General features: G+C 40.1%; 6 protein-coding genes across 8 annotated transcripts; 3 read left to right on the forward strand and 3 right to left on the reverse strand.

Moving 5' to 3' along the window:
* Positions 1-17: 17 nt before the first annotated feature.
* LOC136433541 (2-oxoadipate dehydrogenase complex component E1-like) lies at positions 18-15338 on the forward strand. The gene is made up of 26 exons (XM_066425852.1): positions 18-229; positions 849-969; positions 1561-1631; positions 1942-2045; positions 2426-2533; positions 2702-2813; positions 3224-3385; positions 3752-3825; positions 4018-4164; positions 4394-4509; positions 4818-4893; positions 5151-5236; positions 5564-5681; positions 5940-6111; positions 6436-6497; positions 6709-6829; positions 7136-7275; positions 7532-7688; positions 10832-10932; positions 11497-11598; positions 11895-11957; positions 12137-12219; positions 12470-12569; positions 12891-12954; positions 13756-13841; positions 14192-15338. The coding sequence occupies exons 1-26, from the start codon at positions 91-93 to the stop codon at positions 14291-14293; spliced, it is 2787 nt and encodes a 928-aa protein (XP_066281949.1). The 5' UTR covers positions 18-90; the 3' UTR covers positions 14294-15338.
* LOC136433549 (adenosine receptor A2b-like) lies at positions 7833-10158 on the reverse strand. The gene has a single exon (XM_066425861.1). It carries the CDS (start codon positions 9668-9670, stop codon positions 8531-8533), a length of 1140 nt encoding a protein of 379 aa, XP_066281958.1. The 5' UTR covers positions 9671-10158; the 3' UTR covers positions 7833-8530.
* LOC136433554 (ribonuclease H2 subunit C-like) lies at positions 15061-16767 on the reverse strand. Its single transcript, XM_066425866.1, has 4 exons — positions 16396-16767; positions 16090-16202; positions 15629-15748; positions 15061-15475 (listed from the first exon to the last, which is right to left on the reverse strand). The coding sequence occupies exons 1-4, from the start codon at positions 16538-16540 to the stop codon at positions 15398-15400; spliced, it is 456 nt and encodes a 151-aa protein (XP_066281963.1). The 5' UTR covers positions 16541-16767; the 3' UTR covers positions 15061-15397.
* A 314-nt stretch (positions 16768-17081) lies between these two features.
* LOC136433555 (uncharacterized) lies at positions 17082-18869 on the forward strand. Its single transcript, XM_066425867.1, has 2 exons — positions 17082-17414; positions 18206-18869. The coding sequence occupies exons 1-2, from the start codon at positions 17102-17104 to the stop codon at positions 18334-18336; spliced, it is 444 nt and encodes a 147-aa protein (XP_066281964.1). The 5' UTR covers positions 17082-17101; the 3' UTR covers positions 18337-18869.
* A 332-nt stretch (positions 18870-19201) lies between these two features.
* Positions 19202-21900, forward strand: LOC136433544 (uncharacterized). 3 transcript variants are annotated; one of them, XM_066425857.1, is made up of 4 exons: positions 19202-19408; positions 19881-19979; positions 20299-20426; positions 20847-21900. In XM_066425857.1, exons 1-4 carry the CDS (start codon positions 19333-19335, stop codon positions 21804-21806), a joined length of 1263 nt encoding a protein of 420 aa, XP_066281954.1. In that variant the 5' UTR covers positions 19202-19332; the 3' UTR covers positions 21807-21900. The 3 variants fall into 3 exon arrangements, with proteins under 3 accessions (XP_066281954.1, XP_066281952.1, XP_066281953.1); XM_066425855.1 differs by having other exon boundaries at positions 19211-19408; positions 19838-19979; XM_066425856.1 differs by having other exon boundaries at positions 19211-19408; positions 19844-19979.
* On the reverse strand, positions 21755-24009 carry LOC136433553 (ninjurin-1-like). The gene is made up of 3 exons (XM_066425865.1): positions 23555-24009; positions 23035-23142; positions 21755-22828 (listed from the first exon to the last, which is right to left on the reverse strand). The coding sequence occupies exons 1-3, from the start codon at positions 23663-23665 to the stop codon at positions 22553-22555; spliced, it is 495 nt and encodes a 164-aa protein (XP_066281962.1). The 5' UTR covers positions 23666-24009; the 3' UTR covers positions 21755-22552.
* Positions 24010-25570: the final 1561 nt, after the last annotated feature.

Genomic DNA, 25570 nt, shown 5'->3' on the forward strand with positions numbered 1-25570 from the left:
CCTCGCTTTTTGACCTTTCAACTTTTGAACTTTATTCAAAATCGTGCGTAGTGTGATCATCAGAAAGACGACACTGCCCGTCCTTTCGTCATGTTTAGGTGTTTGGGCATCCAGAAAATAATACAGACGCATGGAAAACGATGTAACGGTGCATTCTTATCGAGGGAGTATCATGCCAAACATGGTGTGTTCGGATATCGACCCAAGAAAGCCCCGAAAGAGGAGAAAGGTACCACAAAAACATCCGGTCCAAAGCAGCTACAATATCATATTGCACGCATCCATCATACACTACCTTAATATAGCAACCAAAGCATAATGCTGCATGCATGCAAAGTTGACGTTTTGTATTTTAGGTATCAACAAATAGGAAGAGCACCTGTTACCTACTAATCTAAGGCAGCTTAGATAGAGTTTGCAAGATTATGGTATCCTAAGGTGTTATAATCCCACCCGTTACCCTTTCATTCTTATCCGGATCCCTAGATCCAAGCTCACTATCATGAGAAAAATAACTCATTGCTATTTGTCAGTCTGGGACGGATGTCCAACAATTCGGACCATTGTCAAATGGGATTATGGCTAATCATGCTAAGTAGGTCCAATACCTAGGGTGAGTCCTAACCCCAACCCAACTCCTAGGTTGAATCCTAACCCTAACAAATGGTGTTGGTCCAAGTTGACTGGTCCAAGTTCGTAACTTGATCGGATTCCCTCTGGCCCACGATGTTTCGTACCAAGTAACACCCAAATTATGTACCTCATACCCAGGTTATGCATACACGCACAGATGGAAGCATGGCGTTCCTGCTGGAGTTTCAAGAATTTTGTTTGTTTGTTTGTTTCAGTCAGTAATGAGGCCATCCAGAACAGGATTCACAATGCCAACTTACTTCGGCTGGTGTCTGCCTACAGAGACCATGGACACAAGAGGGCCAGGATTGATCCCCTGGGGCTGAATACCATTGAGTATGTACTACGTGTAGAAAACTTAGTTACATCTTTTACATTTGTGCTTTGCCGTCTCAAGGTAGCAGCACACAGTATTTATCCGCGACCCCTGGAGTCTGACATAGCAGTAAAAAGGTAGTGCGCCCTAAATCTTGAACTGTTTCTAAATCTAAGCACTTCAACGTGAAAGCAAGCAAGGCACAAACTTTACTGTATGGTAGTATGATAAGTTGGCTTTTAGATCGTATGAATGAGATTGTGAGGTTTGCCCATTTGGCGTATAAATGCATGCGACCTTTACGTCCGACTGCCTTGCAATTTAAAGGTGGTTGTCAAAATGTAAAAAAAAACAATTTGGGGGGGGGGTTCAGTTATTTTGTAGATTGTACTCTCAACTTTAACATATTTGTTTGTCATTCTTCTCTAGTGCACCCTACTATGATTTTATCAGTGTCCATGTCAGTCTGTAGTCCTGAACAGTAGAAATCCCCAAAGGCCGAAGACTGTGGTCTGCTACCTCAATGATCATTCTACTGATGAGAATATGGCACTATTTGTCCATTTCATTTCCAGCCTGCTGATCAGAAGGTGTCATGTTTTCTTTTTCAGGGAGATAGAGTCCCTGAATCCAGAACTGTATGGATTTTCTAGTCAAGAATCCACAAGTCTTGATCTACAAGGTTTGCTGATACATGTATCAATATACAATGTAACATACATGTAGTATAAAGTAATATGATATGATATGATTTATTGAAATATTATAGAAGCTCAATGATGTTTTATCTATACCAACAATATTTTGTTTGGATACAGTAGTTGTGATAATCTTATGGAGGTGCTTGTATTCTAATTTGCATTTCAGATCAGATCTGCAATATAATAACACATTGCACAAAAAAAAGACTCTTAACCCCAAGGTTTCATGTAGTACTAGTAGTCAAGGAACTTGAGTTAGATGACATCTTGGTACATTTCTTCTTTCCTCAGGTATTCTACATGACTGGAAGGAATCAGCCACTATCACTGATGTCCTTAAGCGTCTAGAAGATATATACTGTGGTCCTCTGGCAGTTGAATTCCATCAACTGGCCGTAAGTATTAGATTGTCAAGAGGATTGGAAAGAAAGCCTAATTACTAAAGCTTTTCTTTGTATCTTCGAATGCCCAGTTCAAAAGAAGGACATATGGTATAATCATTTCATATGGCTCCAGGTGTTTGTTTGTTTTCAATGTGTCAGTTTAGATGGCATCAACAGATAACAGAATCAGTAATTAGTCAATGTAAGATTTGATGGTAAGAGGTGTAAAATGGGAAGGGACGGTTCACTAAGCTTGGTGTCTAATCAAGTACAGTTCTTAAGTCAACAAAATGGAATACAAACAGCTGTAGATGATCCTCCTAAGCATTAATCAGTTGAGTATTATGAAGGTGCCAAAAAACACTAAACTCTCTATGAATATATGTTTTCAGACTGAAGAAGAGAAAGAGTGGTTCTCAAGGCAGTTAGAACAGCATCATGAAAAGGCACTTCCTGTTGACAGGAAAAAAGAGCTTGCTAAAATACTTCTAGAATCTCAGGTAAGTTGAAAAAGCTTGTGGTGGTTTCAGTGAGTTCAAAGTAGAAATTATATGCATGTTTTGAACTTATCTATGTATCACATTTGCAGGTACTTTCAGTGACAGAGTATATTTTATGTCTGTTGGCAGGATACTACAATCTGTTATGATATCTATTGATTCCTCTAGGTGTTTGACAACTTCATGGCAACAAAATTTACCACAGTGAAGCGGTATGGAGGGGAGGGAGCTGAAGCCATGATGGGCTTCTTTGACCAGGTCTTCAGACAAGCTGCTGAAGGTAACTTATGAATCTGGTGTCGTGGAGGCAAAGTACCTTTTTTATTTCATATTTTACAGTTAAACTTAAAAATGACAGGATCTATCATAGTCTTGATACATGTTTATAAGGCTCTTGACCACCTTTTTTATTATATTTTATTTGAACAAAACATTTGTGTGTTAGTTACTATTTACCCTTTGTTTATTACATTTGTGAACCATAGAACCCTAACTCCATTAAGTTCGTGGGAATTTCAATTTAATGATAGGGAGAAAATGGGTCGTTTCGGTGGTTTTAAGTTTGGGTTAAAACAAAGGGGTAGGCGGGCAGAAGATAGAAGAAGCATTTTCATTCACTGCAAAAACCGTGAACATATAACCACCACAATAATGTCTGCATTTACAGTATATTTGTGTGACACAATCTAGATGGCATCCAGGACATTGTTCTTGGCATGCCCCACCGGGGAAGGCTGAACCTGCTGGCAGGAATGCTGAACATCTCCCCAGAACTTCTCTTCAGGAAGATGAGAGGAATGCCGGAGTTTCCTGATGGTGTGCAGGGGTCTGGAGATGTGCTCTCACACCTCAGTAAGCTGCTCTGGTTCTAAGTCTGTACCTATAGTAACATATCAGTATTGCTAAGTTTTTATTTATTTTAGACAGGTCAATCTGATTGATGAATACACAGTCTATGTTCATGTTGATATCATAAACAAGCATACTGTGGGAACAGTTTATAGCTTACGGCATATCTGTATCTGTATCTGTTTATCTGGTATAACCACCCTTCGGCGTAACACTCCAGCTTCGCAGGCACGCTGCAGCAGCTGCTTATAATACACTGAATGACCTGTCATGCTTATCCTTTGCACATTTTGAAGTATACAGTAACTCTTGTTCCAGAATTGATGGAATACTGTATGTGACCATGTACATTGTATTTATTTCTCTCAGCTGCTTCCACTGACTTGCAATATGAGGATAAGTCCATCCATGTCACAATGATACCCAACCCCTCACACTTAGAGGTGAGTTCTGTGTGTTTTTACACATTGTCCAAATGCTAAGCTAAAAGTATCATGCCATAGTTACAGCACATCATGGCTAAGATAATGGAGAAGTCTGAGCATTTCTTTTAATGTAATCTGTGATGCCTTTTCTGTGTGTAAAGAGGGGCTTGATGTTGACTTATCTCCTTCTCTCCACCCCACCCTGTCCAGGCCTGTAACCCAGTAGCAGCAGGTAAGACCCGGGCCGCCCAGCTGCACCTGAAGGAGTGGGACTACTCAGAGGAGGAGGACGACAGCCAGCGGGGAGACAAGGTGCTCTGTCTGCAGATCCATGGAGATGCTGCCTTTACCTCACAGGTGTGTGGGATGATAAGTTTGTAAAGGGAATGTCAGTGTTCTTTTAAATGTGTTGTTTTTTTTCAAGTGATTTTTTTTCAGATGTTTAAACTGAATTATCAGTACTGATGTCTTTTTTTTAATGCTGCACTAACTTATGCAATCATGTTGACTTAAGTATGCTTGTAAAGGTATTATACAAAAGGTGATGTGCCTCATCTGTACATCCTTGGTGTGTTGACTATTACAGGGTGTGGTGGCAGAAACTCTGGGTCTGGCCGATCTGCCTCACTACCATGTGGGAGGCTCAGTACATTTCATTGCCAACAATCAGCTGGGCTTCACCACTGATGCAAAAAGGGGGAGGTAGGCTTGACATTTGCTATTTCAAATACATCTTTTACTTCTTTCTTAAGCTTTTTGTATTCAAGGTATATTATGTATTATGATTGGGCTTCTCCATATTCAAAGGTCATCAGAAACTCATATTTGAACTGTTGGTAATAGGCTACTAGGAAATAATTCTGTTTCAGTATAGCATACTAGTAGTCTGCAATGTTGTTTGTGTGAAAAGAATGTGTCCCCTGTGAGATGCTAGCTAGATAAGATGTTCAGATCATTCAAATAATTGTCTCAATGAAAATAACTTATTTTTCTGGTACATAACTTTGCAGATCAAGTCGTTACAGCAGTGACATTGCCAAAATGATTGACTGTGCAGTCATACATGTCAATGGGGACTACCCAGAGGTAAGATTCAATTGTACTCTTTCATGCATTTTCCAAACCATCTGATTATGTTAATCATTGGCTGAATCATGTAACCTTAGATGCTTTTTATGTAAATAAAGTGTTTATAGTATGGATCCTGAGTTCTGATCAGCAGCAAAGAAAATCCACCTGGTGTGGAGAACACACAGTTACTGGGTGGTGGGTACATGTATGTGCTATTTATAGTCATTGTATTTCCCTTTAATCATGAATTGTCTTTCCTTTGATTGTGACAGGAAGTCATCAAGGCAGCCAGGCTGGCCATGTCCTACAGACAGACCTTCCGCAAGGATGTTGTAGTGGACATGCTGTGTTTCAGGAGGTGGGTGTATGTAACAATAATATAGTGTGTACATCTGGCACTCTGGTGCTGTGGACTGCCAAAACCATCTTGTATACTTGTAGATTACTCAAAACCCCCTCCTTTTGAATCTATGTATACTAACAAACTTGTAGTGCATTTTTATTTAGTCATTGTAACAGGGTGCATGTGCACTTTATTGTAATATAGCTGATTTCCTTTTACATTCCAAGATTTCCTTAGGATGACGTCTTGATTAACACCCTCTTCTAAGAAAGCTGGCTTTGGCGTTTTATGTCATGATATGTGGTATCAATGCTTACTACTATACTGGTGATATTTTCTCAGATGGGGGCACAATGAGTTGGATGACCCGTCCTTCACACAGCCCAACATGTACAAAATCATCAGGAGGAGGTACGACACAGGGAAGAGTGTTCCTGACGTTTATGCTGATCAACTTGTGGTAATGATCCTGTACACTTTATCAACAATTACATGTATCTGGCATACCACACTCAAAATGTAACACTCCTCTTATCTGCATTTCCTGTAAACATTCTATCGACATTCTATCAAATCTCAAGAAGGAGATAGTTGATATCTGCCAGAAAATTAAGGTGCTAAGTACATGTGTGAAGGTTGTTTCAAGCAACCGCTGCATCGAAATAATCTATTGCTGATAGAGGAATAGCCATGAAGTTTTGTAACTCCTTTGTTGCAGAGTGATGGCATGGTTACAAAAGAAGAGATTGGTAAGATCAATGCTGACTGCATGACAAAGCTTGGAGAGCACTTCCAAAAGCTGGAAAGTTTCCCACCACAGGCCAGACATCTTCAGAAACAGTGGACAGGACTTGTTCAGGCTTCCTCTCAGATAACAACTTGGGATACAGGTCAGTTTTGACTACCTTTAAGGTAGCTGTTCCCTAGTACTGTACAATCATCAAACTTATTTTTCTAAATCTAAGTTTGATATTTCAGTGTTTTGAATTTTTTTAATGGCTTAAACATAACATGTTTTCTCATGCTTATCATAAGTTTGGAACTTAAGTCACACTGGTACTGCTGGCAAACCAATACCACTTTCTTCTCTAGCAGTTTAGAACAAAGAGAATACATGATGTGGAAATATCTATACCTGTCCTTGGTGCTGAAAGCTATCTCGACTGAAGATGATGTAGATCTACGTTTTTGTTTTCATTCTTGTTGTTTTATAGGTGTTGATACCAACCTCTTGAAGTATGTTGGTGCCAAATCAGTGGAGGTGCCATCAGACCTGGTAAGTTTGTAACTTTATTCACCTCTCATAGCTTATTCAAAATTGATCCACGTCCGGAAAAACACTTTTGTTCATAATGGCTATAGTTGAAGGTTTGGTAGGGAGATTATCAAAACTAGGAATCAAATGGCAAGGCATTTTTTTACTAGCCTTTTATAAATCAAGTCTGGTGAGGAAAATACTAACATTGACCTCTCAAACTCATTTGTAGGCAGTACACCCCCACCTTCAGAAAACATTGGTTGATGTTCGTAAGAAGAAGATGGAAGCGGGTACAGGTCTGGACTGGGCTACGGCAGAAGCACTTGCTGTGGGGTCTCTGTTGTATCAAGGTAAACACTTATTTATATCGATGCTATTATATATGTCTGCATGGAGGGGAAGAATTTGGTTTTGATAATGAAAGAGCAGAGCCTTTGCATCTAATGTGTTAATAATGTTGTTTTGTAAGAAAAATTTATATTATCTCACTGAACCTTTTCAGTGTTGTTTTACATGTCTGTCTGATTTCAAAAGGGAGAGAGATCGAGAGATGCCTTGAAGGCCTATGCCATCCACAAAAAGGCTGAAAATGGCTGAAGCTCTAGTAGTTGACTCTAAATCTGTTGATATTAACTCTAAGCTGTTCTCTCTTGAAGGATTTAACGTTCGCATCAGTGGGCAGGACGTTGGAAGAGGAACCTTCAGCCACCGACACTTCATGCTGATTGACCAGAACGATGACAGGATGCACATTCCGCTGAACGACATTGTGGAGAACCAACCTGGATACCTGGAGGTGATGTATTACGAAGGATGATACTGTAATATTTGGGGATAGGTGGCAGACACTGCTGTCACATTTTCTTCTTAGAGTATTTGGCACTTGCACTGTCAGCTTCCTCCTTACATCTAGTATGTTACTTTAACTGGTGTCACTTGTATGCATTTTTCATTCATCATATTGCGCAGTAAGGTGAATATATGTAGGTTTGCTTTCATGCAAAGATTTTATTTTATCAGACTTTATTTGACATGCTTACTTTTTTCCGTAGGTGGCTAACAGCTCTCTATCAGAAGAGGCAGTTCTTGGGTTTGAGTATGGCATGAGCATTGAGAGCCCCAAGAACCTGATTATATGGGAGGCACAGTTTGGAGACTTCTTCAATGGCGCTCAAGTCATCATAGACACCTTTGTGGCCTCTGGAGAAAGTATGTAAAATTTCATCTTTGCTGTGTTTGTAGATTCACATGTCTTCATCTGTAGGTTTATGTCGTATGGGAAAGATGAACTTATGATTTGCATGTCAGAACTTGAAAGATGGTAGCAGAAAACAATGAACCTTCTAGAGCCACTTTCAGTTGTTCCAATGTTATGTAAGTCTTCCATTTAGTGTGTAAGCAGTGTTTCCATGTACAGGCTAACATCAGCTGTTTGTATATCTGATGATTGTGTCAACATCCACCCTCTCACTAAAGGATGTTGACACAAGGAGGCCTAATGGCCAACCATTTTCCCATCTGCTCTACAAGTAAAGTAAACACAGGAATTGCCAGTAGCTCTCTTGATTCTTTCTACATCAGCAGGTTTTGTCCACAGAATACACACACTATTACACAGCTACAATGTTACAACAGTTACATACACTGAACATTTGTGAACTGTATTTGATTTTGGTACTGCTTTGTAGTTTCAACTTTCAAGTCAAAATCAAACAACGACAATTAAACATATCTGCATACAAGAGATTAAAGCAACATTTTACAAAAGGAAAAGACATTGAAATCGTCAGCACAAAAGATCAGAAGCAAATTTCAGTAATCAGAAAGTAATGGAAACTCATGCCAACAATAGTCCCATAAAGAAATTACAGACTTATAACTGTCCATAGTTATAAGGGATGCCATTTTATAAAATTCATGACTTGCATCTGAGACTGATGTAACTGTTACTATGATAGAAATATTGTAGTTTACACAAACTTGACAGTGTTTTGACTTCAAAGTCCTCTGATTTTCTCGGGAGTTGACCAGCCTTTGGTGAAAGCTAAATATTATAGATTTACCCTGGAACTGATGGTAGACAGTTCAATTTGCGATATGTGTCCCACTGTGTTCCTTGATGCCCTGGACGAATGCCTGCTAACCGATATGTTGTTGTCCCGTCCCTCTTTTCCACAAATCTTGCAAAAAATGCTGCGAAATGTCTTTCTAAAAACTTTGTCCCTGTAGGCATATACAATAGGGTTAACAGCAGAATTTGTGAAAGGTAACATGTATACTAAAGCATAGAATGTCTTTGCATCCAATAGTATTGTTTCAGTGATAATTGTGAGCCACATGATTAGTATCATTGGTATCCAACATATGAGCAGGCAGCCCAAGATGATACTCAGAGTTTTTACAGCTTTTAGGGTGCCCAAGAATACATTCTGCTTCCGTTGCTCTGTTGTCATCATTGGTTGCACTGCTGAAATCCTCTGAGTCTGCCTTCGGGCTGCTCGGAAAACCAGGCCGTACATGACAAGGATGCAGAGGAGTGAGATGAAGACAGGGGTGATGAAAAAGTGACCGACGCTGTAGTGGTCAAATATGTCCATAACGCTGCATTCTCCTGTCTTCAAAAACTTTTGTGGATAGCACAGGCCAAAAAGGTGTACAGAACCAAATACACAGGACATCAGCCACACAAGCACCAGTAGTCCCGTCCTGGCCTTCCAGGTCATGATGTTGTGGTAGTGAAGTGGCTTCATGACTGCTATGTAGCGGTCAATGGACAAGGCAAGCAGGTTGAAAACGGAGGCACAGAAGATGCTGATTAGTGTGATCCAGTAAAACAGGCAGTTTCCATAGTTTTCTGTTACAAGCGGATGCCCGTGGAGCGTGGAAAAGATGTGGAATGTTCCTGCAATCATACCGATGATCAAGTCTGCCACGGACAGGCTCACAATGTAAAAGTTGGTAGCAACTTGTAGCTTACGCGTGAAAGCAACGGCGATAATGACGAGGCTGTTCCCTATCAGTGTGATCAGACATATGGGTCCATTCACAAACACAATCAGCAGTATTCTTGTTTGAACGCTCAAAAAGAGTTCATCTGTCCATTCTGATTTTCCATGGCAGGCCTCAGTTGTGTTTCTGATGGAGTCATTTTGTAGATATGAAAAGTTAGCGACTTTCACACATGAAGACATGCTTGTTTGACTTGTCAGTAATTGTTCTCCTTTAGAAAACTGATCCTTGCACCTAAGAACTTTCCAATTCTCACAGTCCTGTAATGCTGACTTGATTCAGGTGTTTATCCTTATCGTTGGTACTTCTTCTTTGTCATATAATACTTTTGTCATAAGACAGCAAAGATGGGAGCTTACCTGCTCCTAGTCTTGATTGAGAGATTTCCTGCCTTGTCTTACCAACAATTTTCTCGAGGTCTTGAGATGCTCTAGAAGAGATGGTTGCTAGCAAAAAACCTGTCTTCTTCTGTAGCGGTGAATCTTTTGTCCAGCCAGCCTCTTTCTACATCTGTTGTGTCCCACAGTCTCACCACTTGTTTGAGTTAGCTTTGCTTTATATCCCGACATCAAGTGGCTATGTGACCAGTTCCACATAACGTGGCTGGTGCTTGTTTACCTTGCTAATGGGTGGTAATTTAGCTGGAAGGTAGCTATGGAAAAGTGTGGGAGGCAGTTTCCATATCGTTCTAGGAAACCTCATCACCTGTTTACTCTGCTCTTATAATTGTAAGTCATAATTTCTTCTGTCTGGACGATGATCATCAGAAACGTCATGGCAAAGGAATATAAGGGAACCGGAATCTAGTTATGCTCTGTATGACATCAGAGAAGTTGGAAAAACATGAATATTGATGTTCTACTCTTCTTGTTTTCACTTGGTTGTGCGTAAAAGACAACTCAATATTTGCAATCAATGAAATTGAATACTGTCACATAAATCACAGCACAAGTGATATGATTTATAGATAGTAAGCTATGTTTCTGAACTTAATTGGTCTTCTATTGTTAACTTTTGTAGGAAGCTATTCTTGTGTTATTTGGTTATTCTCAATCTCCATCTGTTTACACAGATCCTAAAACAGGTTACCTTTTAGGAATTGGGTTAAGAATAACTTGCACTTTAAATCTGCAAATACGCTTTTGTTGAAATTACAAACATGTTTATGTGTTGTCCATTCTACTTTTGAAAAGATCTTTCATGAAAAAGTGGAAAGAATCTGTATCTTATTTAGCCATACCAACATTGAGCTGAAGAAAAAGAAGAAAAGGAAATGCCAGCATGTCTTTTTCCTTGTAGCAATTATTTGAGTAATTTGTGTAATGTTTGTCTTAATTGTCCAGCAAAGTGGCTGCTACAGAGTGGGCTGACCATCTTACTGCCTCATGGTATGGATGGGGCTGGACCAGAGCACTCTTCATGCAGGATAGAGAGATGGCTACAGGTTTGTACAATGCACTTAAAATATAACCTATGCTGACAAGCACTGTACAGTCAAAATTGCCAGAGAAGACCACTCAGGGGACCAATAAAATCTGGTCTTTGTGGACAGGTGGTCACTAAACACTGAAACCTGATGTGCAAAACCTAGATTTAGTACTGTGTGCCACACATTGGCCCTTTTCAATCATTTCCATCACAATGTCCTGTCTAGAGGTATCTTGTCCTTCGTCTGCTCTAACTAGCCTGGTCCCAGTCTCTACGGGTCGGCTTGGGTGTGTTTTACCGGGCCCAGTCTGCTAAATTGACCCGTTTCTGTCAGTCTGTCTTAGCTGCTATATAGAGTTTCACAGCCACCATAGTTTAGCAGCCACTGTAGTTTTGCCGCCACTGTAGGGAGGGAGCTAACTACCCCTCGGGCAGGCTAATCTGTCTGGGCGGGCGGGCATCACTCCCAGCCCCGCAGAAAAACCGGAGAGCTCCCGACGGTATGGTTTCTAGGCTAGCTCTAACAGTTGTGAATTAACTTATGAGTTCAAGCTAACTTGTGTTTTCCTGTCACCCCCAGTTGTGCGACAGTAAGGAGGATGCAGTGGATGGAGATAACATCAACATGCAGGTGGTGAACCCCACCACACCTGCACAGTACTTCCACCTCCTCAGGAGACAGGTCAGGAGACTTGTGCTTCAGACATGTTGTACAATCACTGAGACACTAACAGTACTGTTGTGTCTTTTATGTTATGCCCACATGTTTAAATGTACAAACAATAGTTAAGATCAGCTATGTGTAAAATTACAACTCTGACAAATGTGTAACTTTTTACAGGTGTTAAAGACCAATTAACTCTATCTGTTGGCAACAGATTAAATATTTGGTGCTGTGATCATGATTAATGGAAATGAAATTTACAATCCCATGTGACATTAGCACAGTGATTATTTAACATCTTCCTCAACACACAGATGGTGAGGAACTTTAGAAAGCCTTTGGTAGTTGTTGGGCCCAAGATACTTCTCAGACTTCCAGTAAGTATACATCCTCTTTCTTGATGTACAATTAGTGCATGACTTGTATGGATTAATAAAGCAAGAAAACGTACATGTAGCTGTCAGAATGCTTCCATTGTTGTAAAATCAGTATGAATTGTATGTATGATTGTTCTTGCATCAATATTTAGAAAATTAATGTAATACATTGTCTGTAGGCTGCTACCTCCTCCCTGGAGGACATGGGACCAGGTACCTTCTTCAAGCCTGTAATAGGAGACAAAAGTGCAGACCAGACAAGGTAAAGCAGTATCATATTGTTCAAAGTGTTATATCATGTTTTGCTAGGGTAGTATTACATTTGCTTACAATTGAAAAAGATGCACTGAAAGTGTCAAATAAAGATGTTGTATTCATGATTTTCTGTGAATTGGGTGCAAAAAATGAAAGTTGAACAGTGTTCATCCCTGATGCAGATTTTCCATTGTTTGCTACCTCAAGACTTAATAGTGGGAAGTTTGTATAGTTATGGTTATCTTTGCTGTTTTCAGAGTTACCAGAGTGGTGTTCTGTAGTGGTAAGCACTACTATGGTCTGGCTAAAGAGAGGGATGCCAGGGGTGCTGCTGATGTGGCAATCATCAGAATAGAGGTAAATGCAACATGTGGGATAAAATTGCCCCTCTGTAATATTTGCAAGAACAAGAACCAAATAGACGGATAATGATTTATATTTGGGTTTTTTTCATGTCAAATGAAATAGTAATAACTCTCAGAAAACCATTGTATTTTAGTAAGTTATTGAGTTCACTTGATATTTTGATGATGACTTTTGTAGAGGACTAAAATCCAGAATGACTTAACAAATTTAATTTCATCTAAGACTTGTATATGTTGTATTATTCTAGTAACATATACATATATAAGTGGTACATATTGAGTTTTATGACTTTTTTCTTCTCCATCAATACAGGAACTCTGTCCATTTCCAATGGAGGCAATCATGGAAGAAATGAAGAAATATTCCAAAGCTACAGGTAAGATCAACAAAAGGTGTGGTATCTTTTGTCCTTTTGCCCATCAAATAGAATGAAGGTAAAATGTTTCAAAGACCATCTATACTCCACTTCTTAAGTGCAAACAGGTCTAACCCCCACAAACAGTGAACAACAGACAATAAACCGGATGATGAGTGTGCTTCCAGTGGGGGTCTCATTCAAACTTTGATTTTGTTTTTGAAATATGTGACTTGTATTATTCTTCAACTCCCCACTTTAAACTAAGAACCTGGAATATTTGCCCTCCAGTGTCAACAGTTATGTTTGGTTTGCCCTCACCATTACACAAACCAAAACAAACATTAAGTGGGAGTTGCATTAAGGTAGCCTAAATTGAATTTCTTGCCTCCTGCCTGGAAACTGTTGAGGTGTTTTGGCAGCATGCTGTTTTTGAAACAATCTAGAGGGGAACTTTGGGTGCATGCTTACATCATCACTTTAAATTCATAAACTCAAATGCACTTTGATGCTCATTTGTAGATGGGCAGTGCTTGGAAATCAACCTGTTACATCTTCTTATCATCTTGGGAGACCTTTTTTTTTTACTTTTATCATGGACATAGCTTCCTTATGCTTTTTCTAAATATTCTCCATCAGATTACAGCAAAATGCATCATGGCCCGAATTAGGGGGAACATGTGCTTGAAATACATATCTAACGCCATAAAGAAAGTTTTATTTATTTATGTATTCTTTTACTAAGGTAGCTCCCTCAGTGGCTTGGCACTGATTGCAAAAGTTGCAGAATTTGTAATCATCATCTATTTTTTAATCCCACAGAATTCATTTGGAGTCAAGAGGAGCATAGGAACATGGGTGCATGGTCATTTGTTCATCCAAGATTTGAAAACCTTTTAGCATGCAAGGCAAGTATCTATGCACTTAATAATCACATTGTCATGTTACTTATCGAGACATCACATAAGAATATAAGTTTGTAAAAAAGACATTGTTGAGGGGAGGTTATTTCATTTTAAGTATTCTTTGATGATTGTTTTATCAATGCAAGGAGGTAAGAAAAATGTATGAACCTACAATTGTCTGATGAAAAAAACATGCAAGTTTTCTTGATTCAACTCTGTCCTAGCCTACGTTAACGTGCCCTCCTTAAGAAGCAATTTCATGTGTTTCTTAAGTGAAACATAGCACATCAGATCATTTCAAAAACTATCATTGCACAGCTTAATACTCAAAATGTTTCCTTTTTTTTTGATAGCTGAAGTATGTGGGCCGTGGTGTCCTGGCAACCCCAGCTGTGGGAGTGGGGGAAGTACACCAGGCTGAGGCCAAGCAAGTCATCACAGACGCCTTTGCCTAGCAGGATTTCAAGCTTGAGTGTATCATGAGGTCTTGTTTTATCATATCAGATGCTACATATCACAAAAATACAGCCCCTCCTCACCCTCAACATCAAGCATTTGTGATGTTTTTATCTATATCAATATTGGGAGAAGAGATTTAAGTTTTCCAAAAAGGAACTGTATGCTCAAAAATTGTGGATATTAGCATCTCGAAGTTTATTAGCTTCTTAGCTTACATTTGTGGCTTTTGATAAAAGGTATTATGTATTAGAATTGGACTCAACCCCTGCAATCTGCATTAGCGAAGCCAAGCCAAGGAGAAGATTAGTTTGATATTCTCAGCAAATCCTTGGTAAAAGTGCCCTTGAAAGTCCTATAATGTCTTCACCACCCTTTCTTAACTTTTAGTGGCATATAGGGTCAAAGTAGCCTGATTAAATTGTGTTTATAGTGGTCCGCCCAACTTTTGTCAGCCCCCTGTGGGGAGGGGTCCATTATAAACATGCACAGCAGGGATTGTATTACACAGAAGAGGATTTTAGATGATTTCCAGAGAATAGTTGTGATTTTGTTACAGCATGTTTATACTGTGTACGTGTGTGTAGTGTTTTGTCTTAAAATGAATGAACTTAAACAAAATCTCTTAGCTCCCAATTCTAAAATACAAATGGATTCATAATATTTATTGGGGGCATGCTTGCATATTTTGTGTATAATAACATTTCAGCTGTGACATATCTCCACAGGAGACATGAAATAAGAGCAGAACCTTTTCTCTTTCAGCCTTGTTTAACGTCAGATTTATTGAACTGCAAAACACATTTACAATGTCCAACTTACATTTTGTAAGAATTGCAAGAGAAGGAAGGAAAGAGCATTTTCCTGTACTAGGACCAATGACCATTATCTAATCAACAATGTTTCCAGTCAGTCAGTTTGTCTTTTACTTCACTTCATAATGTAGAATTGTGCAATTATGTTGTTACTTCATTAATTGATTCTAGTCTTACAAATGTGGAAACATAGTTTGAGATTGAAAAAATACTTACAGAACTTGAAGAAGGTGTTTTTGTTAATGTTATATTTTCTTACAATAACAGACATATTTCCATGAACAACAACTAAGGTGACGAATCTTCAAGTTTAACTCTGGTGTGAGACCCATTTTGGCTGATGTTCCTGTCCACAGGTGCATGAATCTGAAAAGGAGAAAAAAAGTGATAATAAATTAATAAATGCATAGTAAAATATACATGTAACATTAAAATTCTTACCAAAAAAGTGCTAAACATGGTCATCAGACTCCAGATGTGAAATTTTGACATACTGGTAACATATAGCATTTCACTTACTGCCTCGGAGATGTCTGGCCAATGCAAGGCCTTCTGCAGGGCATCATTCCTACTGGGAGGGGTCTCCATATTCCAGTAGGTAAACTCCTGGAACTTCTGCGCTGCATAAAATACTCTGGCCTGACAGATCACATGGACGGGAAAAATTGTCACATGTTATTCTAGTACTGACCAGTAATGATGTGGAATAACATTATGCCACTATCAATTAGGGGAGGGTGAAACAATAAAACAATAACGATAACGATATTGAATAATAAAGTTTTAATTCAATCTACATGTGTATATCATTACCACTGAATTAAAATGATACAGAGTTTCAAAATGAAGTAAAATATTAAAATAAACATTTATTTTGAATCAAATGAGAAAGATGTTGGGAGGACATCTGAAATGTCTGATATTTTCACATTGTAATCAAGTGATAAAGGTTGAATTAAAATTCTATTCTGTAATCTCACCTCCTCGTCTGATACTGCCTTGTGTTTTTCCTTCAGAACTAGCCCAGTGTAACCGTCTGGTAGGGTGATGTTCCCACCTCTTAGTTCCCGTCCACGAAACGATGCTTGGAGTACTTCATGCAAGTAAAAAGATAGTGTCAGTTGCAGAAAAATGTCAGCTATTTCAAAGCTATAAAATAATATCATAACATGGTAGGTGGGGGGGGGGGCGGTGGGTACAGAATGTCAACTGAAGAAAATGAGTGAATAACTTATAGGTAGTGAAGTTTTCTTGTTCCAGATAAAAAAAAAGTAGTAATTTTTCACCTCCTTGTCCGTCGTCCCTTATGCTCGGCGTGAAATACTGGGCCACCTGCGCGGGGCCGGTGTGCTCGATCTCGCACGGGAGAAGGTGCAACTTCGCCGGCGCTGTCTCACCATTCACCCCGCTCAGATCTACTTCAACAGACATGGTCGCGGTCAGAGAAGCTTCTGCTTACCCTCAGAGGTACAAGATGGGATTCACGTTTACTGTGCGAGCCAGCAGATATTTTTTCTTCTTACAGGAACTGACACCACACTGCATGAAGATTTCCCGCGTTAACTTAGGTCAAAGGGCATTTGAGGTCTTTGGGGTATGGTCAATACCATTAAACTGTAGGGAATGTAAAATTTTGATACGTAGTCACCATTCATTAAAAAGGACCCATGTAAACTACATAGTATCTATCATATTTTTTTATTACAAGAGACAATGAATTAATTTGTATGAGATACAGAATACTGTAGCTACTATTTGAAAATCAGCTATGACCTTATGTGATTTATGCTTACCTTATACACAATGGTTTAGTCCTTACAATGGAGGAAAGCATGTGAACCTTCGTGTCTTCGACCTTCACGTGAAGTCGCACCTATATACCACGGCTAGCGAAATAGAGACCACGGTTACCGAAATAATAGGCGTCCTAGACGTCAAACAGGACAACAACAATCGTTAGCTGAACTAAACTGAACTAAACTGTGATCCAGTATGGCGGACGACAAATGGCACTGGATGAAGAACAGTCCGCCAAAGGACGCACGAAAGGGATTTTTCTCTAGTCTAGCGGACGCTGTCCGAGGGAAAGGCCCCAGTCCTGACAAGGCTTCCCGCTTAGTGACGAGATTTTCTAAGGCGTACGCTATAGGTGCCTGGACGCTGTGTGTCGCCGCTGGTTTGCACTGGTACTATCATAGAAAGGACGAGCAAAGCGTCTCAAGTTCATCCCACATTGAACCTGATCACAAATGGGACAAGAAGACACCTGTAGGGACATTCTCTTTTGAAGGGTTTAAACCGTCAGGTAAAGATGTCGTTTGATCTGTATAAGCTAGTTCGGAGTTGCTACTACGCATCTGCAGTGTCAAAGGTGAAGGCCCACGGCTCGCATACAGTGCTCGCCTGGACATTGTCTAGATTTGCATGACAACGCCCGACTTAGCCGTGGCGACTAACGAATGGAGTTTTTGCTTGATATTACATATACTATCCCTTCTGTAATATCAAGCAAAAACTCCATTCGTTAGTCGCCACGGCTACGCCCGACTTGCTTTGTTCACGTCTGGGGGGCCTTCACCTTTGACACTGCACATGCGTAGTAACAACTCCAAACTAGCATATTTGCAAAATTAACCCACATGTTACAGTCGTTATCAATCTTATACTAGTCATCTTGACCCGTCATGATGCACTATGGATCTAAACACAGCTGTATGAGGGCAGTAAGTTTTTATTCAATATGGGATGTCTGCAAAAGCACAGTGTTCAAACAAGACGAAAGATATGGGTCATTTGTGTCATAATTTGATCATCTTAACTTGCTTTAAAGTCATGCCTTGCCTTGGATGCGATACCTAAAGTCCTAAATGATACTGAACTTTTTGCCAATAGCATAATATTGTTGAAACAGTTGAACAACATCATCGAACTGCTTTAGCCTGAGTACCATCCTCCGTTGTTACTGCTTGCTCAATCTTTTTGTGAGCAAGCGGTAACAACAGAGGATGGTTGGCTAGAACTGCTTGTAGATTGTATTGCATTTGTGGTGCAAGATGTGACTTTTCAATTGTAAACCTGTACCCTCTTTTTTCACAGATGACAATCCAAACAAGTTGAGAATATACAAGCGGAAGGTCAAAGCCAAACTAGAAGAGTGGTGGGAGTCGTGGACCAGTAATGCCGATGTGGACAATAAACCAGCAGACGATGACAAGGGGACAACGTGAAGACTGTAGTTGTTACCTGGGGTTGTCTACATTTAGCCTGCAGTGTTGTAAAGGAGATGATATTGAAAAAATATATTGTGATGTTTCTGATGTCTGCTGATGACATCGGACATCCTATATGGAGACTCTTACTTTGATGCAAGTCTGCAGAAAAAAAAAAAGAATTTGAGATGCCAATTTTTGTAACATTTATATAGATGATAAATAGTATGAAGTATAAGTGAACAGAAAACTTAATTGTACAGTGATGGCAGTTGTCTTTCGCTCTTCAGAATCTGCCCCCACAAGTCAACAATATTGAGGAACATAATCCGTATGTTCCACTTAGCCAGGTTTACTCAAGTTACCATGGTTGGGTATCCAGTCAATGAAGGGGGGGGGGGAGATAAAACATAGCAAATGCTTTGTTTCAATTGTTAGTAATGTTGTCCTTGTGGTTTACAAGATCACTGCTTTGATTTTTGTACCATAGATTTAATGTTGAACTTGAAGACAAACAGTTCCATGGCTATGTCAATAAAAATGTGACACAACTGCTTGCTGTTTATGTGTTTTTTTATTCACTTATTCACCTTGAAGCCCAGCAAGTAGGTACCCTGTCAGAGTAATGAGGCTGTACTGCATGAGGTTGTAATGATGCGGGGCAGTACATGTAGCTATAATTTCGTCCTTCCTTCCCTCCTTCCTTCCTTATTTTTGTTATTCATTTACAAAGAAATTCGTACAAATGATTATCCATTCGCTGCAGCACAATACCAAACCAACTGTAGTTGGCGTTATCTCTGTATGCGTTGTATAAGTACAGTACAGTATAAGCTAGTCAACATATAACGTTATGTACCAGGGACAGGTCGAACACCCCCTAGGAATGGAACCGTCCAGAAACAAAATGGCGGTGATCGGACCAAAATAATACTCGTAATTCAAAAGTTTACCACTTCACTGAGGTTTCCTCATGGAAGCACATAAGGCAACTAAACTGGTCCATCTAAAAGGATGGGCTCTTCCTGCCAAAGATCTCAGGATGCTGCACTTTCATCGCGTCCAGCAGACATTCAGTACGGACCCGAAGGTGTGTGACCGGTACCAGATATTATCGAGGATTATGTCTTATCAGGACATAAAATACTAGTGGATTCCAAGGAGGTCTGATTGTAACCTCCTTGTGGATATTATTCGAAAAGTATCTGTCCTTTTTCCCAGTCCTATTAAAAAGGATCCTAAAGCATTACCTCAGTGTATAGATACCTCTCCATCATTATTATTTTGTACAGCCATTCTACCGCATTATGACTACTTCAACAAAACCTCTTATATTTAAAGGCGTCTGTGTAACGTTATATAGATTGTTGTATTCCTCTGTCGTCTTAAATTTTGTAACGTTATGTGTATATTCATATTGCTGTTATCATTACATGTGTTTTATCATGGGCCAGCTTATGCCTAAGATAAACAACGTTTTCACTTAATAGTTAGTACGATAAATTACCACTCACACTAGTCACAGGCCTCTGACCAGGCTGTTCCGCTCTTCCTGGGTGCAGACGTCCTGGCTGGGTCAGGGATTGCCTGTGATAACCAGCCAAGGATACATGCACGATATGCCAAGAAAGGACTGGCAACCAAACTGCACTTTAATGATGGTAGGTTTGATATTCATAGTCAACATGTGTAGGTTATGAAATATTCATGATTTTATGACTGCTATTGAATTGAGTTATATTTGTTATATTATTTTGCCAACTTTCATCTTTTGATGGAGACATGAGACTCCTGAAATAAACCATAACATAAGTACATTGCAGTAGAAAAATGTTCCAGGTAAATATGAATTATGACAGCAAAACCCTGTTAGAAAATTATTCTTCCGAATAGGGATTATGGGTCTAGAATGTCAACTATGCTGGATCAGCAAAGTTCCAGTACCAGAGATAAGTTTTAAGAGTTTTTGTTGTTTCCCAGGTGTGAAGCTCGCAGGCATTCACGGCACCAGTAAAGGTGTGTGGTTCTACACTATCCAGGGGGTGTTCAGGGCAGTGTTTGAGCTACACGACAGGCAGAGCCAGTTGGAGTGTCTGACTGTTCTACAGGTGGGTCATGATAATGATGTAGTAAGGTGTCATTGTAAAGTTTGTGTCTGTATCGTTGTTAAGCATACACAGAGACATTTATGATCACTGCAATACCACCACTTCTAAATGTAGCAGGGAAGGTTTGGGTGCAGAGTTGATATGAATGACAAAACTAGAGTGTATGAATACACATGTAGCTAAACTACTAGCCTCCTTAATCACATTATCGCATCAGCCTGAGTACCATCCTCTGTAGTGACCTCTGACTCAATGCTTGTTGCTTGCTAACCACATGGTTAGCAAGTGACAAGCATTGAGCCAGCGGTCACTACGGAGGATGGTGCTCAGGCTATTATCACATAGCCTCCATTATCACATTATCAAAAGCATGACATTATTCATTGTATTTAATCACATGTACTTTATTGTTATATACAGGAGCTATGGAGGTTAAGATTTGGTGATGATCTACTACAAGAATCATACAATATAAAACAGGACACAGAAATTGAAGAAACTGGACAAACTGCAGCCAGAAACCAAAGTCAGCAAGTTGTCTCTGTTGAAAAACAGTCTTTAGCAATGTCTGCTGTTCCTCAGTCTGATTTCAAAAAAACAGCAATGGCAGCAACCTCTCAGCAAAATACCAGACCATCCTGTGATCTCAAAGGTCATGAGAAAGAAGTACCAACTGATGCCTTAAAGCAGATTACTTACCCGCAACTGCAAACTGATCAAAACAAGGCTGAACATGACTTGTCTGACAGTAATGATGTAGAGAGCAGGAATGACAATTCTTTCACAGATCACAACTACAGCAGCTCACATCCGGATGATGTCTTGTGCCAAATAATCAGGATATTGGACAATTTAGCAGAGAAACAACAGCTGGATGTCTTCTTAAGAAGATGTATTGAGTTACTCACAAGCCTTGTTTCCATTCTTAAGGACACAGGGAGCATGGGGTTACCTCTGGATCTTTTAGGATGTTTTGTGACAAATGTTAGGCAGATGAGAGAAGACCAGCTGCAGGATGAAAATCACATGAGGCAGACGTCAATGGTAATAGTCAGTGAATGGTTAGGGCAGCAGTTCCAAATGAGCAATAAAGACATTGTTGGAAAGGTGGAGGATTTTAAGAAGAGACACATCATGTGTGTGGACAACCTTCCACCGGCAGAGGAAATAATTGATGAACTTTTCCCTCCTGCAATGAAAACATTCTTTTTGACCTGGATGGCTTCATCGTCTAGTAACAAAGAGTCCGTTGGGGGGTCTGACTGCCTCATGTTTGACAGTGGTCAGTTTCCTGTCCTTCAACTCATCTTAGAGTTTGCCAATCACACCCTGATCTCTGGTGTGGCTCATGTATTATACAGCAGGCTGATACACTCCTAGAGTGCTCTATGTAGGGCAGTAAATGGAGGGGGCCTGCCAATTCAATCTGCTTCCCCCTATCAGGTATTATTAAAAGACATCCATCAATTGTCAAGACTGTCTATGTTTGATACATTATCTTTGTAATGAGATTTTCATGATCCATTAGTTGCATTGTTGAATGGATTAGTAGCCTTCCATCATAGCTTAGATCATGCTCAAGGGGTGCTGAATTATTCCTTGCAATAGTTTGAATGACGTTCATTGGAAATCGTTGTTAATTAGATTTAGATGTTGCATTGGTCCCAAAAATGTAGGTAAAGACTTTGATTGTGATATGATCTACAAGAGGTGGTGGCTCATTCTGTGTCATTGGGGTTACATTTTTAGAAATTTCTATAGTGATAAATTTCTCCTTTTTACCTACCAAATTTATCTTATCATATTGATTGAAATGGTTGCACTTTTTCAGATAAACTTGCTATGTTCCTCGAGGGAGTGGTCCCATGGGCCTGTACTGCTATTTCACACTGACGATGTTTACATAACTTTCACGTACCAAATGTTTCCAGTAGTTTGTTTACATCTGTTCCTCCTTGAGAATGACAGAGTTCAAGCTCGAGAAGAAGTTGATAACCCCGGCCATTTCTTTAACTGTGCTGTATCTAAAGTTCTTGTATTGAAACTTAATATCTAAAGTATGTGAAAATTAATCTTTAGAAGATAGTAACAATAGCAAACCGTGTGTTTACGCCATACACACGGCTTTAGGAGGGCCATGCCTTGGGTTCACAGCCAAACACAGCGACAAGAACATTGACAATCGTGATTACCAATACCAACGAAGCAATGATATCGTTAGTAACGTGAGCTTTCCGCCCGGTCGTTTCGTATACGTTGTCCCGCTCTATGTTGAAGGTCGCCATGTAGAGTAAGACGGCGGCGGTTGCCACCAGGAGGATGATGGACAGTCCCAGCATGACCATGGTGAACCTGTACACTCCCAGGTCCTCTTCATTGTAATTGTGCCGCACGAACTTGACCTACAGTACAGGCGAAATCAGCGATAAACGATTGAGAAGCTGTGTTCATCACCAGACACCCATAAAGCCGTTACCGACGCGTAATGAAAGTATTCGGAGTATTTGATCTTGAATACTGAGATCGATATCGGAAGCCATAAACAAACGTTGTGGAAAATTTCATCAAAATACACACAAGAGTATTAAACATTTCATTAGGAACTGACCTGTGCCGTGTTCGCGGCCAGAACGGTGATGTCAAACAGGGCGAGAGCGACGGTCTTCTTCAGAGAGAAGAGGTTCACATCTTTGATGGGGCGGGTTGCCAATATGTTCTGTCGTATCAGAAACAAATCAAGGAATTACCCGAATGATGTCCATCAAATGAGACAACTACCCATAAATGGTTGCAATTAAAACATGCTCAGCCTGTGTTTTCACATGCTACAGCTGTACAACGTAACCACGTGAGAATGCTGACCGATATGATATACAATTGCTATTGTGTCCACTTAGGATAATCACGATAAAGATGTTGCCAAGATTTATGTGCAATGCAATACAATGGTAGAATATAGATTGCGTCGGTATTATATGTGTAGGACTCTCAGTAATTTTGGGGTTATTAGATCAGGTCATAGGTCTATTTTAGACGAATCATCTCGGCTTGGGAATGAATCCACTTGAAGTGATTGTTTTCAGATCGGAATGGATACAACAAATAAGAGTGACAAAACAGCAACTTACTATTACAGTAATGGAGCTCTCCTCTGTGTTCACTCCGACATCAAAGGATTTCAACTTGGACTTCCCTCTTAAGTCACCGTTGGCGTTCCCAGTGCGGTTGGAGGATAGCATTATTCTGTTTAGGCCTTGCCCATGGTGTTGATGGCTATGGAACAGCCTGTCACATCAGCACAGGAATTCCCGCGAACACAAAAAGGCTTCCGTTCTATACCTTCTTGCGGCTGTTTGATGCAGAACTCCTTACTACACTTGCAGAAGATGCAGGTCTGCTACTGCCCAATACCTCTCGATCTCGCACAAATGCTTCACCAGCAGAGAGCAATCTTCGTTTTGCCGAATACCTCACGGTGACAGGGAGCAGCCGCTCAGTCCCGTTATCAGGAAATTAAATTTGAGTCTGCATCGCAGCGGCCGATCTCGGGCGGCAGACAACCGTCCCTGCGGTAACGCTAATGTAAGGGTTACTGATGCGGAGATCAGGAATTTTACGGTGTTTCTATGTTTACTGGAAATTGTATATATAGAAGTTGAACATGTAAACAGAAAAGTTGTCTGAGTAGAGTTAGTCCACCTGTCGGGCACCCTCTTGAGTTTCTTGATAGATTTGTCAAGTAACGATAAAGAGCACCCCGCTTTCACTTTTTCGACTGTCAGCTTGGCTGATCAGAATCAAACCTGACGTCTTAATACATCTGGTCATTGATTCATTACACTGTTTCTAGAAGCTCAATTATCTTTTTCCTTCAATTTCATCTTCCGTATTTAGCCTGAGTGCCATCCTGGTTACTAGTAGTTTACCAGGGCTCCCATACTCTCACCTCACCAACAGTTCGTGTACGGGGAGACCCGGTAAACTAACTAGGATGACACGCTATTCGACATGGTCATTGTCGTGCATACGGGCCTACCAGTTCAGGTCTAGACGTAGCCACAAACATTTTGCACACAGCAGAGGTGATTTATGGAAAATGGAATGATCTAGCCGCGGTGTAATCAGTTATTTTCAATCACCCGCTCATCTTCGTTGGGCATAACTCATCTAGAGGCGCCCCTTTAGTGTCATTTGACAACTGACTGCTCACCGATCTTGCCAGGCGTCCCAAAAATTCAATCTCATCCACTTGAGAAATGACGATAATATTTCAGTTGCTATAAAGGCTTAGATACTGATTGGAAGTATAAAGTATCTCACAAAGCCAATATTTAGCAGCAACCGCCGATTCTCGTCACGTCTCTTCATGTTAATTGTGAGAATCACATTACGCATTAGTGAATTCCGGTACCCAAAGAATGGGGTTATGAGATATGGGACGGTGCCGAGTAGCTCCAACAGAACCGTGGGGAGTTCTTCCGCGCTGCAATCATTCTTATCATCAGTCAGGATTAATGGAAGCTGTGGAACTGTTGCCTGGATTATTCTGGTCTCGTAACAACCAAATGTCACACAGCGTAGCTACAATTTAGCTTAGTTGTTGAGACATTTTGAGGCAGCATATATGTAACATATTAAAGCGGCATTTCAAATAAACGTTAGAAATTATCGCTTGAAATCGTTCAGGAAAAGAATTTCATTTTCCTAACTTGCGTTTCGATCAGTTATGGGCATTTGTTATCTTCAATCGCATTTAGATGTCAATTTACAAGTCGTTCTTCTCATGGCTGCTGAGCGCGAAAACCCACAAGAACGGCATTATTGATGGCTACGAAAACAGACTTTGTAATGTACAGAAAGGGCTTTTTGCGTTTCTTCGCGCCGAAACGCAATGTCCTGGCTTTTACCTTGCATGCATGCTTCGATACTTCGATGGTTCAACACTGTGTCGCACACCATATGACCTTATATGGCAATACATTCCAAAATTCTTGTATAGCCGTTGCCTTATATGGCAAGTGAGCAAGAAATTTCAGGCAGGCTTGATTTGCATGACACATAGGACCGCATCTAACTGCTACAACTGTTCGGAAATATCATTGCATTCTGGTTTCGGACTTTGACATCCGGAAAAATGACCATAT

The sequence above is a fragment of the Branchiostoma lanceolatum genome, chromosome 4 (assembly GCF_035083965.1).
Source record: "Branchiostoma lanceolatum isolate klBraLanc5 chromosome 4, klBraLanc5.hap2, whole genome shotgun sequence".
Lineage (NCBI taxonomy): Eukaryota > Metazoa > Chordata > Leptocardii > Amphioxiformes > Branchiostomatidae > Branchiostoma > Branchiostoma lanceolatum.